General features: G+C 36.7%; 2 protein-coding genes across 6 annotated transcripts in view; one reads left to right on the top strand and one right to left on the bottom strand.

Annotated features, from left to right (window-relative positions):
* Positions 1–4,798, top strand: part of Acvr2a (activin A receptor type 2A) — a 77,100-nt gene extending 72,302 nt beyond the window's left edge. For both annotated transcript variants that reach the window (XM_075985285.1, XM_075985286.1), the window contains one exon: positions 88–4,798. In XM_075985285.1, coding sequence (XP_075841400.1) covers positions 88–282 — 195 coding nt within the window. In that variant the 3' untranslated portion in view covers positions 283–4,798. The remainder of the gene's footprint in view (positions 1–87) is intronic.
* Positions 4,161–15,529, bottom strand: part of Orc4 (origin recognition complex subunit 4) — a 38,880-nt gene continuing 27,511 nt past the window's right edge. For all 4 annotated transcript variants that reach the window (XM_075985290.1, XM_075985289.1, XM_075985287.1 and 1 more), the window contains 5 exons: positions 11,503–11,589; positions 10,640–10,748; positions 9,790–9,885; positions 9,638–9,705; positions 4,161–6,385 (listed from right to left, as the gene is read on the bottom strand). In XM_075985290.1, the coding sequence (XP_075841405.1) occupies positions 6,197–6,385; positions 9,638–9,705; positions 9,790–9,885; positions 10,640–10,748; positions 11,503–11,589 (549 nt within the window). In that variant the 3' untranslated portion in view covers positions 4,161–6,196. The remainder of the gene's footprint in view (positions 6,386–9,637; positions 9,706–9,789; positions 9,886–10,639; positions 10,749–11,502; positions 11,590–15,529) is intronic.

Here is a 15,529-nt window from a genome sequence, read left to right as displayed (position 1 = left end):
GAAAGTAGTTATTTCTTTATGACAGTGTTAGTCTGCTTCCTGTCAGGAAACAATAGCTATTATGTTTGACTGTTCTTCTCCTCTTAGGGAATGGCAATGCTCTGTGAAACCATAGAAGAATGCTGGGATCATGATGCAGAAGCCAGGTTATCAGCTGGATGTGTAGGTGAAAGAATTACCCAGATGCAAAGACTAACAAATATCATTACTACAGAGGACATTGTAACAGTGGTCACAATGGTGACAAACGTTGACTTTCCTCCCAAAGAATCTAGTCTATGATGGTGGCACCATCTCTGTACACACTGAGAATTGGGACTCTGAACTGGAGCTGCTAAGCTACGGAAACTGCTTAGTGTATTTTCTGTGTGAAATGAGTAGGATGCCTCCGGGACCTGTACGCAAGCAGCCCCTTGTGGAAAGCATGGCTCTGGGAGACTTACTGCGTCGTCTGCAGCACACAGATGAAGGGGAGTCTAAGGGAAAAGCTGCAAACTGTAAAGAACTTCGGAAAAATGTACACGAAGAATGTGGCCCTCTCCAAATCAAGGGTCTTTTGGACCTGGCTAATCAAGTATTTGAAAACTGACATCAGATTTCTTAATGTCTGTCAGAAGACACTAATTCCTTAAATGAACTACTGCTATTTTTTTTAAATCAAAAACTTTTCATTTCAGATTTTAAAAGGGTAACTTTTTATTGCATTTGCTGTTGTTTCTATAAATGACTATTGTAATGCCAACATGACACAGCTTGTGAATGTGTAGTGTGCTGCTGTTCTGTGTACATACAGTCATCAAAGTGGGGTACAGTAAAGAGGCTTCCAAGCATTACTTTAACCTCCCTCAACAAGGTATACCTCAGTTCCACGGTTGCTAAATTATAAAATTGAAAACACTAACAAAATTTGAATAAATCAATTCATGTTTTATAACAAGGTATTACAAATTCACTGTGTTATTTAAGAAAAAATGGTAAGCTATACTTAGTGCCAATAGTAAGTGGCTATTTGTAAAGCAGTGTTTTAGCTTTTCTTGTACTGGCTTGTAATTTAGGGAAAACAAAGTGCTGTTTTTGAAATAGAAAAAAAAAAAAAACTGGTGTCATTTCCCCTCCTTCCTTTCACCTTATATCCAAGTCCCAAAGTATTGCATACTTAAGTAGTACTTTTTTCTTTAAGGTGTGCTGTGTTTGGGAAATATTTGAAAACATAAAGCATGATTTAAAAAAAAACATTTAAGTGAGCTGTGACACTGGAAAGCTCTTCATTTTATCTTTTAAAATAGATTTTTTTTCCTATTTATATATGTAAAATTGTGGTGTATTTCTTTTACCAAACAGTGTGTGGGATATTCTTATCACTGTTTTAGGATCACCTCAGGAAGTGTCATTACTCAGAATTCCTCACTCTGCTTTGAGACATATAACTATCACTATACTGTGTGGTGCCATCTTGTCAGAGTATTATTTGATGTCTGTGATATGAAGAGAATTACGTTAGGATAGAGATACTGACCGTTAAACACAGATTTCAGATATTACTGCTTTAAATCAAATCAGGGATAACAAGTTGAACCTATAACTTAAAATATGCAATGACATTTAGAGGTAACCAGTGGTGGTATAAGGAACACAGCCTAGACTCCCCCGAGTTACTTTACAGCTAATTCTAGATAGTTCTTGCTAAGAAAATGGAATTGGTGGCAAGTAGGTGCCAGAATACTTTTAAAAACAACGGAACATTAGAATAGAATTGGCTTCTTCCTCAAACTTAGGTAAGCCTAAGTGAAAGATTTAATTCCCTGAAATTTTAGATTACCAACAAATAGCCAGTATTATGTTATATACATTTTTGTTGAGTCACTTTAACATCCATACATTAATTTTATAAACTTTTTACATTACTACTGTCAGGAGCTCACTGTGAATGCATTATCTTCGGATGGCTAAGACATCATACACTATATTTTACACAAAATGTACACTAATCTCTGGGAAGACTAAATTAATTATAAACAATACATAGGTCAACAGACTCTAAGCAGGGAGGGGAGAGTAATAGCATTTGTGTCTGTATGCCACACCCCATAGAGAACTGTGCTGGCTGTGTATCCAAGGTCTCACTGTAATCCGAAAATCGTCCAGTTTGGTGTTCTTGTTCTGATTTCTACATATTTGGTCTCTCAAGTTCTTGATTTAGGTTTGCTTCCACTTGTAAACTAATCAAGGAAAACCATAAGAGAATGTGCATACAAGGAAATTGTTAATCTCCATAAACAAATTTCTAATGATTGTAGACATTCAACCTTTTTACAAGTGATAAGTGAGGGCTATGTGAGTGTCTGGCTTAGGAAAGCACTGCAGATACAATGTTGTCAAGACTGGTTCAAGAGAGAAAATGCTGTCCTCACGCGACGGAAGCTTTAAGATATCTTGGGTATTGTACTTAAATCTAGCTTATCAATTTAAAAACCTGTATCCTCTTGAGAACTACATTTACAGAAAGCCTTTTTTAAGCAGTCAAGTAAGAATGTTCCAGTGACTACCTGTCCTTATACCTAGTCTTGTTAAAACTTTCTTTTGCAGGGCATTTTAGTGTTTGGTTTACAGTAAGTGCAGAGCGGGCAGATAAAAAGTTTGATCTAGGGACACTGAAAAAGGAAGATCAAAGACTGAAAAGATTTTTTTTTTTTTTAGGGAGATGGCAAACTTAGACCCCTGTAACTTTGTGTATGGTGCTCCTCATGATGTCTTGTACTTTGCCTTTCTGATCCCCACCAGAACTGCTGCTCTTACTTACTCTACCTTGCCCAGATCTCCTGTGAGAAATGCTTTATGATCAACTGCCATAGGACTGATGGATTAACCAGTGTTCAAATTTATTTGAAGTCTATCTATGCCCTGCACAGATCTTGTATGTATTTTAGATGCTAGGAGTTTTAGCATGTGATTTGTGATTCTTGTTTGGACGTTTTATTACAGGTACCTTGTGAATTCCAGAACAGAGACTGTGCCTCAATGATTGGTCCCATGAATTTGCACTATCTTTCATGGTGATATTCTGAAAACACAACCAGGAAAAACAAAATCCAAAACCTTTGAATTTAAAACTAGAATCATATATCACAATTATGAAAACATCACTTCTGTCCCCTTTTTTAATACTTCAGTAATAGTCACATTTAAGTAAAATTCTAATGGTTGGGAACAAACCCTCACCAGATAGAAGGTAGTTTAGTGGAATAGACTGGTTACTGTTTTTTAAAAAAAAATGCTTCATCAGATATTTTCCAGTTTCTCTTTTTTACTTTTTTGAAAAATTACTTTTTAGGAACATTTGGTATAATGTGCATAAAATTATTTACAATTTATGGACAAAGATACAAGTAGCATCTTGATTAAACATCATTTACCTCAGATATTCAACCAGCAGTACGTTTTTTATGCAGTCTCAACCCGTTTCTCCCTATTTGTTACCTCTCAAAATATTGGTAAACAATTATTTTAGCTTTACTCTGTATTTCTTGTCAGTGTTTTGGGCACAGGTTGTTGTACTACTGTCATATTGTACTTGCTATTTTTTTTCTGCAAGTATTTAACAGAAAGCTAAAAACAAAAAAAATCCCCATAAAATCCCACCTTGAATAAGTGATTGTTAAATATTGTACAAATAAAATGTATGCTATCCCCATTCCATCCCTATGTTAAATAAAAAATGAATATAGTATTGTTTTGCACATGCCGTTTTTCTTTAGCTATGTACATTCTTAAAGAGGTAGTAGTTTTACATTGAGGCTTCTGCATAGAGAATTTCGAGGGTAGTGTTATAAAAGCAGGGTTTTTGTGAATTAGGGTAAATGAAATAATCAGACTGTTTCTACCCAAGTGTCTCTGTTGTTCCTACTGCCCATGGGAGGGATCCAGAGGCTGTTGGTAAAGTCAGTGCATTTCATGGGGTTCTGTGCTCTCGGGACAAAGGGAAGACAACTTAGACTGCTGCCGTGAAAGGACCCCCGCTGTCATCTAAGCCAGATCAAAGGCAATGGTGGAATATGCACACAACTGCCACAGAAGCTCCCATTTCCACAGCATATTCTGCAGTGTCTAATTCTTTAGATAGGTAGGTAATAGGTCCTTACCATATAAGACATTACCATATGGAAGTTTAAATGACAGATTTTAATTTCTCAGAGACATGTGTCTGCATATAAATCAGAAATGCCTTTTAAACAAGATCCAAGTTTCTGTAGGCCACATGGAAACAGTCTTAAGTCCTTTTTGGTAGTTCCTCCATCTGTTGGCCCAGAGAAATCTTGAGTTCTTGATTTTCAGTATTTTTCTTCATTGCAGAGAATCTTCAAGTCATAATTTCTGTTACCATTCCTCAGGGCACTTTGGAACTGTTATGTAGGCTCCACCTCTGAAACTGTGGCCTCCGTGCCATACACTGTTATTTTTAGAAATTCATTTTTATTAGATTTAATAATGTAACTTAAACAATGTATGAAGTGAAACTGGCTAAAAAACTTGCAATATATGCCTATACTTGTATGACCTTCATAGTTACTTCATTTTTAATCACAAATGTTAAAAAATTTACCTTGCCTGTTAAAGTTCAAGCTAGAGCTTCTCTAGTTGTTATCCAGTCAGGAAAGCAGAGGACTCAGCTTTTAAGCAGCATCTAAGTATGTTTGAAATTCTCATGTCATTTTATTAGAGTCTTTAAAGAGGGACTTTTGTTTCTAGACAGGCTCTCACAATGTATAGTCTAGGCTGGTCACAAATGCTTGATTCTCTTTTAACAAATCTCCTATATCGTGGCACTACAGACACTTTGTCCTAGTTTTTTAAAGGAAAAATTTTGCTTTTATTCAGGTAATATTACTAATATCACCATGTTAAATAAATATTTGTTCACCGCTGAAAATTTGTAGACTATGTTATCAAACACTATGCAAGCCTTAGACTTAATGAGATATGGCTGAATAAAAAGTCTTAAGACATAAAAAGTTACCATGTTTTACTGTAGGAAAGGCTGTGTCTGAAGAATATAGGTTTTTAACTATGAGGTGGTACTTTAATGCACAGAAATCAAATTATTTCTTGAAAGTGTCCTGTAAAATAGTAAGAAATGTGCAGTCGAGCTGGTTTTTCTGTAGCTTTTGGAGCCTGCCCTGGAACTAGCTCTTGTAGACCAGATTGGCCTCGAACTCAGAGATCTGCCTGTCTTTGCCTCCCAAGTGCTGGGATTAAAGATGTGTGCCATTGCCGGGTTGAGCTTCAGTCTTTAATAAAATGGGCTTTAGTCACACCAGACATTCCCGTGCTGTGATCCTAGACATAGCGCTGGTGTGCTAGTTTTCTAGTCTGTAAACACTATTCAGTTCTGCAGTTAAATACTTTATAAATCGCAAACAGATTTATGTATTTCATAAAACCTCAACTATGACCAAATATGCAATCAAATATTCTTGAACAAATTGAAGCCATTGAATGATTAAAGTTCCATTTTTAAACTTCAACCTGTTACTTTCAGGTCTGAATTTATGATCTGGACCTTTGACTGACTTTTTGAAGCACACTGCTAACACTTCCCATCTGTAAAAATGTTTTCCCAGGAATCCTTTAAGGTACATGTTAGATAGCAAATTCTGATTCCTTCTGAACTAAAGTAGACTCAGAATGTACACTTAAAAAATCCCTAAAGAAAATGCTCAGATTTTTCAACCCCTTCCACACAAATTTTCTTTAGCCCAAGTGGGCCAGTCTACGGAAATTTGGATAAGACCCAAAATTCTTATACTGCAAAACCAAACCCAATCTCGACAAGTTCCTACTATAGCTGAAATAATCATGTAATTTCTGCTCCTTGTCTCCTGACTGCTTAGGATTACATTTGGTAAACTGAGTACTTAGTTGAAACCACCTTTTCCAAAAGACCACATACATTCTTCAAGAGCCTCACATCATCATGTGGACTATCCCTAAAATTTATTCTTCTGAATTGCTACTAATGTAGTACAATTTAAATCAATGGAATTTTGTGTATGTGCAGTCATGATTCAACAAATAGGCAAGATAGTTAAGTTCAAGTTTCTCATAAACAATATTTATAAACAAAGGAATGTAATAATATATCTCTTTTAAAAAGGGCAGTAGTAGCTTTTAGTTTTTTACAGAAATGTACATAAAAGATTCACAGCCAGCTTAGTGAGGATGTTGCCCACTGCCTGACATCTGTAGGGCAGTTGGAGTACTTCTGTAGAGCATTCATAATTTGAGTATTATCCAAAAGTAGTTTCACTAGCTGGTATTCTCTCTGTGAATTGACTGAAGTTCTTTCCACGGGTTTTATTAATTCCAATTGTTGTAAATGCTCAAACGCCTGCAAAATAAAAGACAGAGCATAGAAAATAGGGGGAAAATGTTAAATCTAAGACAGATTGGTTAAAAAGAAGAGACTCAGCACATTTAAACCATCTTTTCCCCATGTGCACCTCTCCATACCTTTTATATTAAAATATTTCTTTTTTATTTCATTTTTAACTATTTTTTAAGACAGGATTTCTCTTGTAGCCCCAGCTCTCCTAGAACTCAGGGATCTGCCTGCTTCTGCATGCAAGTGCTGGTATTAAAGGTGTGGGCTACCACATCTGGGCTCTATAATCTTTTTCTTAATTAACTAAAACTTTGTTCATGACAGACAGGGGAGGAAGAAAGTAAGAAAGAGAACAGAAAAGACACCAACTTTTAGTGATGGGAACTTAGCTCAGCAGTATGCAGTGCCGGCCTAGCCCCACCAAACAGAAATGGTAGTCCCCAAACCCCAAGCCTACTCAAATCCAGAGAATTACACTGTTCATTTTATCTGAATCTTAAGGAGGTTTTGTTTCTAGACTGATTCTATATCACAGGTTTCTTTTTCCTACTGCACCCAAATCCTCTTCATGCTCAGCACCTTCCACATTCCGCTTGAGCTTATCCTACTACTTTGATACAAAACCCCAAAGAAACTGATAAGACTCTAACTAAACAGGTTACTAAAATTTGCAGTTTGTTTCAGTCTCAATAAAGCTTTATTGTATGTTAAACAGCTGTATACCAATAGATCAGTGTCGTACTTCACCATTAGAGAAACTTTCTCCTGCAGTAGATGGGAACCAATAAAGACCCACATCTGGACAATGTGCAGAGCAGAAGACCTTGGAACACCCTGCCCTAAATAGGATTTTTTCCACCAAACCCCTCACCTTAAGGCTCTGTGGTAAAAGATGCAAAAAGATTTTAAGAGCCAGAGGGAATGGATACCAAGGAAACGGTGTCTCCCAGACACAACAGGACTAAGGAGCAGGAACTTTGAGAGGCTGTGACAAACACACAGCACGCACAGGTCCAAGCCAGAAGGGGTCCATTCAAATGCTGAATGGGGAAGTAAACTTGATCTCCCATCCAAACCAAGAAGCTACCCCCAATTAACAACCTCTCACAAAGGAAAAATTAGTTTCTTTAAGGAAGTCTCTCTGTGTATACAAACCACACTTAAGGGCAGAGACAGTGCACAGTAGTAGATGGCCAACACAAAATGAACTCAAAGGTATTTGGAAAGTTTTGGTCTAAATATGGCTTTCCTTTGGCACATGCTCCCTTCCCACCCCACCCAAACTGGTCTTTTGCTTGTTTATTATGGTTTCTGCTTTTGTTTTTATGGGTTCTGATTGTGTCTCTGCCTGTGTATGCGCTTTCCCCTGCTATTTTGTTGTTTCTTTTGTCTGTTTGTTCACTTTGTTTTATCCTTGTCTATTTGCCTGACTGTTTTCTTGAGGGAGGGCATGGAGTTGGAAGGGTGAGGTGGGAAGGATCTGAGGGAGGAGATTGGGATATATTATATGAGAATAACTCCTTTCAAGAAACATAAGTAAAAATTAAAGAACAAAACAGTTAAACAACTGTAACACAGGTTAAGAAAGGTCCAGAGTACAATAAAGCTATCGGGTGGGTCCTGTAAGCAAAGGGCCTGTAAGGTGGCACAACCCCGGGGTGGTGGTGTGTTCGTTTTTTTACCACCCGTCAGTGAAGTTCCCGTCCATGCTCCTCTTAGTCACCTTAACAGAAACTGTCACTGTCTGCTTCCTCTTACTCTACAACTCATACAGTACTTTTAGAACCTTGACAACTGTTGAGGTTTGTTAGTAAGGAAAGAGAAACACCACACTGATGACATACTAAAACAGTGACACATGGAAGTAGAAGTAGATTCTTTTTTCTCTCTCTCTCTCCCAGTGGAGACTGCGAATCCAGTCACTGACTTTCACAAATCATGAAGTCGAATTTCCTGCATCTGGGAAACTGCAGGGTCAAACATCTGGAGTGCAATGGATAAGCCTACCCCTGGGGAAACCACCATCCTGGCCATGGTATCTCCCTTGTCTGTAAATACTGAAGTAGATTCTTGAGCATTTTTTTCTTAAAGTTCACTGTGAAAAGTATCACTAGGATATAATTCTGTTTGTCTTAAAAGTTCTTATAGGAAGAGAAAAGGCTCAGATGTCAATCATTTTATAAAATGAGAAAATATTAGATTCTTCAGTATAGAAAAACAAAACTGAAAAAAACATTTCCAAGTTGCGAAATATACCCTATTTTAAAATGTACAAATGATTCGTAAACATGCCCGGGTGTCCTTTGCACAACCATGACACTAGAGAGGGGTTAGGGAGAATCCTCCCTCAGGATGCTAGGACTGGTACTGCCTCGAGAACTGGCAAGACTCTGTGAAAACTGCTACAGGAAAAGAAATGCAGGCTATGCTCTAGAAGGAATGCCAAATCAGGCTTCCACTGTTTAAAAATAAAGACGTTTAGTCCCTTGTAACAGTCCCCACCCCAACCACACTGTGCCAACATTGGAGAATCAAGCCCTTGAAATGGGTGGGCCTGTTTACATTTTATTTAGATTCCATTAAATATGAACGCAAAACTGAGATTTTATTTAGTAAAATAAATATATTTGGTATAATTTTTAAATATAAATCTACTTTTCTAGTTATATATTTAAAATTTAAAAGAAAAAATTTCTAATGGGTATTTATTAAATTGGGATCTGCTGTAATTCTGTACACATATTCCAAATTTTAAAGATATAATAGAAAATACTCCATAAAATATTTAATCACAGATTTGGAAATATTTTTAATAGACTGAGTTATACTTTTACAGTTATTTGACCTTATATTTCCCATGCCTACTAGAAAACCTAAGTCTATATAATGTGATTCCCATTTTCTTTGGAGCAGAGGAATGTATTATAGGATATCACTGTCAAGTTGTAAATTGATAACTTACTACAAATATAACCTAACATTTGTAAGTACCAACTTGTAGGCTGAAAAAGGATAGGGTCATTACAGCAATGTACTTCCTTTGCAGTATGCAAGTACTAAGAACAGACAGTAGAGGGCAATCTATCTTCACAAACTCTAAAACAGGCTGCCTAAAGAATTTTTGAAGTATTTTTCAATTTAACCAAATTTTGCTCTCAAAGAGTTCTTACAATAAAATACTTAAGGGTTCAAAAGGTTATGAAATATATAAAAAATCAAGTTGGATCTGATGAAAACTACAAGCAAATCAAACCATACCTTCATGACCACAGGTTTCTCAAAGTTATAAACAGAATGGGCCTTTCTTTGAATAAATTTCTGAAACTCTGCAAAGTAAGCAATAAGAGTATTAGTACCCCCCAATAAGGGACAGAGAAATCTAGAAGAAAATGACAAACTTTTCATCTCACCATTATAGACCATTTGAAAATTAAAGGGCTCCTCTTCATATATGTCATTTAAATGTTTCATTGCTATTATAAGACAGATTTCCAAGACGGACAGACCTATAATAAAAGAGAGATAAACTCTTGAGTTGCTTGGCACTGAAATGACTGTCCTCTAGAAAATAACTACAGTTTAGTCAAGGCTTTAAAGGGTAGAGAAGGGTGGGATGCCCTGTATTTAAAAGTATTCCAACCACTATTTTCTACAAGAACACAAGTAAGTCTTTTAACTTCCCCAAACATAGCTATTACTGACTTCTTTGGGGGATGGGAGTGGGGGGAGATCTGCAAAATAAGGATTTTTGTAAACTTAAAAGGGTGTGCTATAAGCATGAAAAGATTGATACTATATGGCCCACAACAAATAATAGAAGTTGTGATTATCATGCAATTTCAAATAACATGCCTTTGGGAGGCATTTATGCAGGGAAGTTCTGGGAGTTATATCTAAATCTGTGTGCATAGCCCCTGTTCTCCCCCAACATACTGGAAAGAAAAATGTTCCATTCTCAAAAGGAAGAGGGAACCTCAAATGAACAAGTACCACCAAATATAGTAGCACTTAGAGGAAAGATGGAGAACATTGTCAATAACCTTACCTGGAATTCCTATTGGCATGGGAGGCTGAACAGTTTTTTTCACTCTAAAGAGCAGTGATAATACACACACTGGACAGTACTAATTCAAAGCTGCTATGTAAATACTCTGTATACAATGCACTATGCTACATACTGATTATAAGTTTGGAAAATATCTAAATCCAAACTTTAAAAATCCAAAAGTTAAAGGAAATACTAACAAAGCAGTTTCTCACCATGTACAATACTTGCTTTAGAATCCAGGTTACACAAATGTTGTGCCTCCATTAGATCTGCTGAAGTCATAAATGGGTGTGATACTGTTACTCGATTTAAAGCAAGCATCTAAAGAAAGGTGCATTAAAAATAACTTATTTACTTGAATATTCTGGAGATATTAAAGAACAATGTTTAAAAATTGGTATAGTTTATTCGTATAAGAAAGAAACTAGAGAGTTAGCCTTAAACTCTGCTCCATGACAATGCAGCAGAGACTCAGTTCAGATCTACTATCTTACTATCTCTGCTTGAATCTTACTTGTCAAAAATAATTAAAAGAAGAAATGTCCAACAAGAAACTGAAAGAACACAATTCAAAACTCTGATATTTACAAATAATATGTAAAGGTAAGTAAGTAATTACAGTTTATAAGTAAGCAATTTTGAAAACAATTATAACCTTAGACATAACTATTCTCTTCATTTAGTGCTCTCTACTCAAGCAAATATCAGTTTCTGGGACTAAGTTTTCACCTCAATTAACAATTTCACTGTATTAATTTGTATATCGAATAGAAATATCTCAGGTTTGTCAATGTAGCAGACAAAAAAACAGCATCAGGTTAGATGTACACTTCAGATACTCAACAGTTAAGGACAAGAGACTGGAAGTCCTTGAATTTCATTCTTCTACAAGCTGGGACTCTGACCATTGTGGCTATTTCTCTATTTTTTTCAAGCTTTCTATAAAGAAAGTTCTATGAAGATAGTATCAGAACTCATCTTCTAATAAAAATCTATTATGAAAACTTATCCATTAACATATAATTTTTTGTTTTCACGGATCATGCAAAAATAAATGTAGTTAAAAAACACAAACCAATAGCATATGTAATGACCGCAAGTTTTTGTTGACATTGAAATGTTTCTGTAAAACTTCACGCACAGTTGAGTCTTCTGAGAGACACTAAAAAAAAAACAAACAAAAACAAAACAATAAGGATAATATAGCTTAATCCCAAATTTCCAATCTAATAAGGGGAAACAACATAGTCAAACTGGTGGGATGGTTGAACAGAAGGTAGTACAAACCAGAGAATCGAGTTATTATACTTGAAAAAAGGGGAAGTATTAAAAGAATATAATGGGAAAATTATGAAGCGCTATAAGAACATGAGCAGAAGTAAGACCATGGTACAAAAGTAATTCTTCCTATCTCTTCAGCACAGTTATTTGCAAAGGGGCAGCATAGAAAAAGAAAGCCTAACTGGAACCAAGTACAGTATTTCTCCATGTATTTCCATAGTGACATGAAGATTAACTATCACACAAGGGAAGAAACTTCAGGAGGGAAGTAGTAACAATTTGATACAAACTACTTTGTAAAACTAAACTGAAGTACATTATAAGATGCCAATGAATGTAAAAATATGGAGGTCAATTAGGGTCTTTGCTCAAGCAAGATTATAAAAGAATCAAATAATTCTAGAGAACTGGCATTCAAAGGAAGGTAAGGAAACAGCACTGAATAAAACATCAAATGAAAAGAAGTAAACTCAAAGCGACAGAGCAAGGACAGATGCAGCAACACTTGGCATTTTTCACAAGTAATCTGCTTGGTATAAAGGTTCCTTTTCCTTAAACAAGTAAAAACAAAAACAGTAACAAAATAATGACCAAAATAGCAAGCTATGACCATGGGAGCAGTAGGGGCACAAATATTACAGACTAAGAGGCACATGCCTAGTACTGTAAATACAGCCAAGTACCTATGGTTGGGAAGCTCTATTTCTACTATTCTGCTGTATGGACACTGTACCCTCTAAATTCCTCTCTGGTAATTAGTACAGCACTCAGACCTTATCAGAAAAGTTTCTTTGTGTAGCAGATGGTGGTTAATGGAGAAACTCACAACTGGCCACAGTGCAGATGCTAAGTGAATGATGGGTGTTCAGCCAGAAATAGAACATCTATATACGACAATTCCTCCAAAGTTCAGAGACCGTCTTAGAAAAAGGCATGAAAAGATTCTAAGAGCCAGGGGGCTAGAGAGGACCAGAACAGAACTTCTGCACTCATGAGTGATGTGGGATTCCCACATGAATATGAATACCATTGGTTAATAAAGAAACTGGCTTGGCCTGATAGGGTAGAACAGAGCTAGGCAGAAAAAATGAAAATGAATGCTGAGAGATGGAAGGCAGAGTCAGGGGAGAAGCCATGGAGCCTCTGCTTGAGATAGATGCGCTGAATCTTTGCTGGTAGGCCACGACCTCGTGGTGATGCACACACAGATTAATGGAGATGAGTTAAAATAACATGTACGAGTTAGCCAATAAGAAGCTAGAGATAATAGGCCAAGCAGTGATTTAAATAATATAGTTTCTGTATGGTTATTTTGGAGCTGAGCAGCTGGGGACAAACAAGCAGACTCTCACAACACATGAACTCATGGAAGCTGAGGTTATCTGGACAAGATCAAGCCAGTTAGCACAGGATGGGAAGGGGTTCATGAGCCCCAGCTCTGGTTGAGAAGCTAGGGCAGCTGACAGGTTCTAGGAGAGATAGAATCATTTGTTCCTAGCAGGTTGGCCAGTCTCCAGCAGATGGCCCTACGAACAAGGGTATATGGACAGCAAAATATGACAGTGGGTTATAAAAACAAGAACATACTACCAAAAGACACTACATGACACTGTAAAAAAAATTACTGAAGATCTCTAAAAAAATTCCCAACAAATATAAATACTGAACTCCCCAACAATAATGAAAGCCACAGATAAACTACATGTTTATATCTCTACTAGAGATATATCTCTACTAGAGATGTTTTGCTTTTTTTCACCTCAAAAATATCTAAATTTCAGGAATAAACTTTTGATTCTCTCTTGAAATTTCACGCTCTCAGTAAATGTATTTTTCTAGTTAAATCTTCACTATTTAGTGCTTTCAAAAAGCTTGTAAGAACTACAGGTTTATCATAAACAACTAGTTGCAATGTCAGCACTGAAGTAGTGGCTAGCTCCCAAACCACCTTTACCACACCCCCACCCAGAAGGGGACTCTAACCATGGTGCTGACACTTTCCAAGTACATTTTAGTAACACACTCAAGGAGGCAGCACAAGATGATGAAACTGCAAGCCCTAACAGTGCCAATTCTCCTTTAAACACTAAAGCTGTAAGCCTGTCATTAGAAAAGAGATCATCACCTACCATGTGCCACTTAAGTTTGATTGGGGGCAATAAAGTCTGAAAACAAAACAGCAAAATAAAACAAACTAGAAAGCTGAGGGTAACAAGGAAAACTACAGCTGTACCTAAGGAGCTGGTATCCTGCTTGGATGCAACTTGACATGAGGAAACGAAGGAAACTGTAGGTATGTCTTGCTAAGTGTTTCTCAATGGACAAATGCCTTTCTGTGCCTGTTTAAACATTCTTCAAGTTGAAATTTGTTCTTATCAATAACTAAGGTGCCAGGAAACTTTCACATGCTACTTAAGGGCCTGCATCCTCAATAGAGCCTGGTGTCTGGCTGTTTCAAAAGGCTCATAGGAAATAACCTAAAAGGGAGATCTGGTTCAGCATGATTTGCCAGGAGGAAGAGAGTAACTCTACCTCATGATCATACCATCCATAAATATTCACAAAATCGGAAAGGACTCAAAGAGTTGCCACCTCATTTTTCTGTTTGAGTCTCTCTCTACTGGACTACCCTTTGCTTTATTTTGCTAAATCAGTGTCTACCTAAACTGCATACGACTTCATCTTTACGTGATAACACTAGAGGCGAGTCATCCTGTCATCAAACTGCATCCACTTTTTAAATCATCTAGACTAGTGCTTCACCAGAAACTCCTGCCATTCTCTAATTATATTCATTACTGTGTAGAAAACTGAGTAGAGGAAATATCTTAGACAAATAAAATAAGGGGAAATCCTATCCTCTGATATGAAAAGGTCATTAGTCTGGGTATGTAATCACCAAAGCACATTTCTGTATATCTCTGGATTACTTATACTATACCGCCCAACCAACACAATGTAAATGCTATGTAAATAGCTTTGTGTATGTGTGTGTGTAGAGGTTAGTTTTTTGCCAACTAGACACAAATTAAGAGTCATTTGGGAAGCTAGGCACTCAACTGAGGAACTACCTCAATCAAATTGGTCTGTCAGCATGGCTGGAGGGTATTTTCTTGATTAATGATTGAAGCGAGAGGCTTAGCTCAATGTGGTTGAGCCATTTCTGGGCAGGTAGCTCTGGGTTTTCTAAGAAAGCAAACTGTACAAGTGAGTAAGCAGCATTCTTTCATGGCTTCCATTTCACTTCCTGCCTTCCTGTTCCTGTCTTGGCTTCCCAATGATGGACTCTAACCTGTAAGCCATATCTCAAGTTGCTTTTAATCAGAACATTTTATTATAGCAACAGAATTAGGCCATTATTAAACTGCATTGTTAAGGGAATGACAAATGCCTATATATGTTCAGTATAAATGCCATTGTTTTCTGTTTAATTTTCATCTGTGGCTGTATCTCAAGATGTAGATCCCATGGCTTTAAAACTATACAGTGATGGATACACACATGCAACATAGTTAGGTGGACAATGGCCTTGGCTGCAAAGTCACCTTAGGAAAAGAGAATAAAAAGGCATGAAAACACAAAAATCCCTGGAAGACATTTAAATATGAATAACTGCAGTCAAATCTCTCAAAAACATGATGAAATAAGACTATTAGCTCAAGAGCTATATAAGGGGAATGCCTGTGAGGCATTGAGAAGTAAAGCAAATGGTCAGATGTTAAAATCCAGAACAGAGTACGAAAAGAAATAATGTAGATTACCAATGACAAAGAACATCTTCCTATAGAAAGAGATCTTAAATCAGACACAGCATCAGAGAA

Source organism: Microtus pennsylvanicus, chromosome 9 (genome assembly GCF_037038515.1).
Source record: "Microtus pennsylvanicus isolate mMicPen1 chromosome 9, mMicPen1.hap1, whole genome shotgun sequence".
Taxonomy (NCBI): Eukaryota; Metazoa; Chordata; class Mammalia; order Rodentia; family Cricetidae; genus Microtus; species Microtus pennsylvanicus.
Note: the sequence above shows the minus strand (reverse complement) of the source record. Positions and strands in the feature narration are given on the sequence as shown.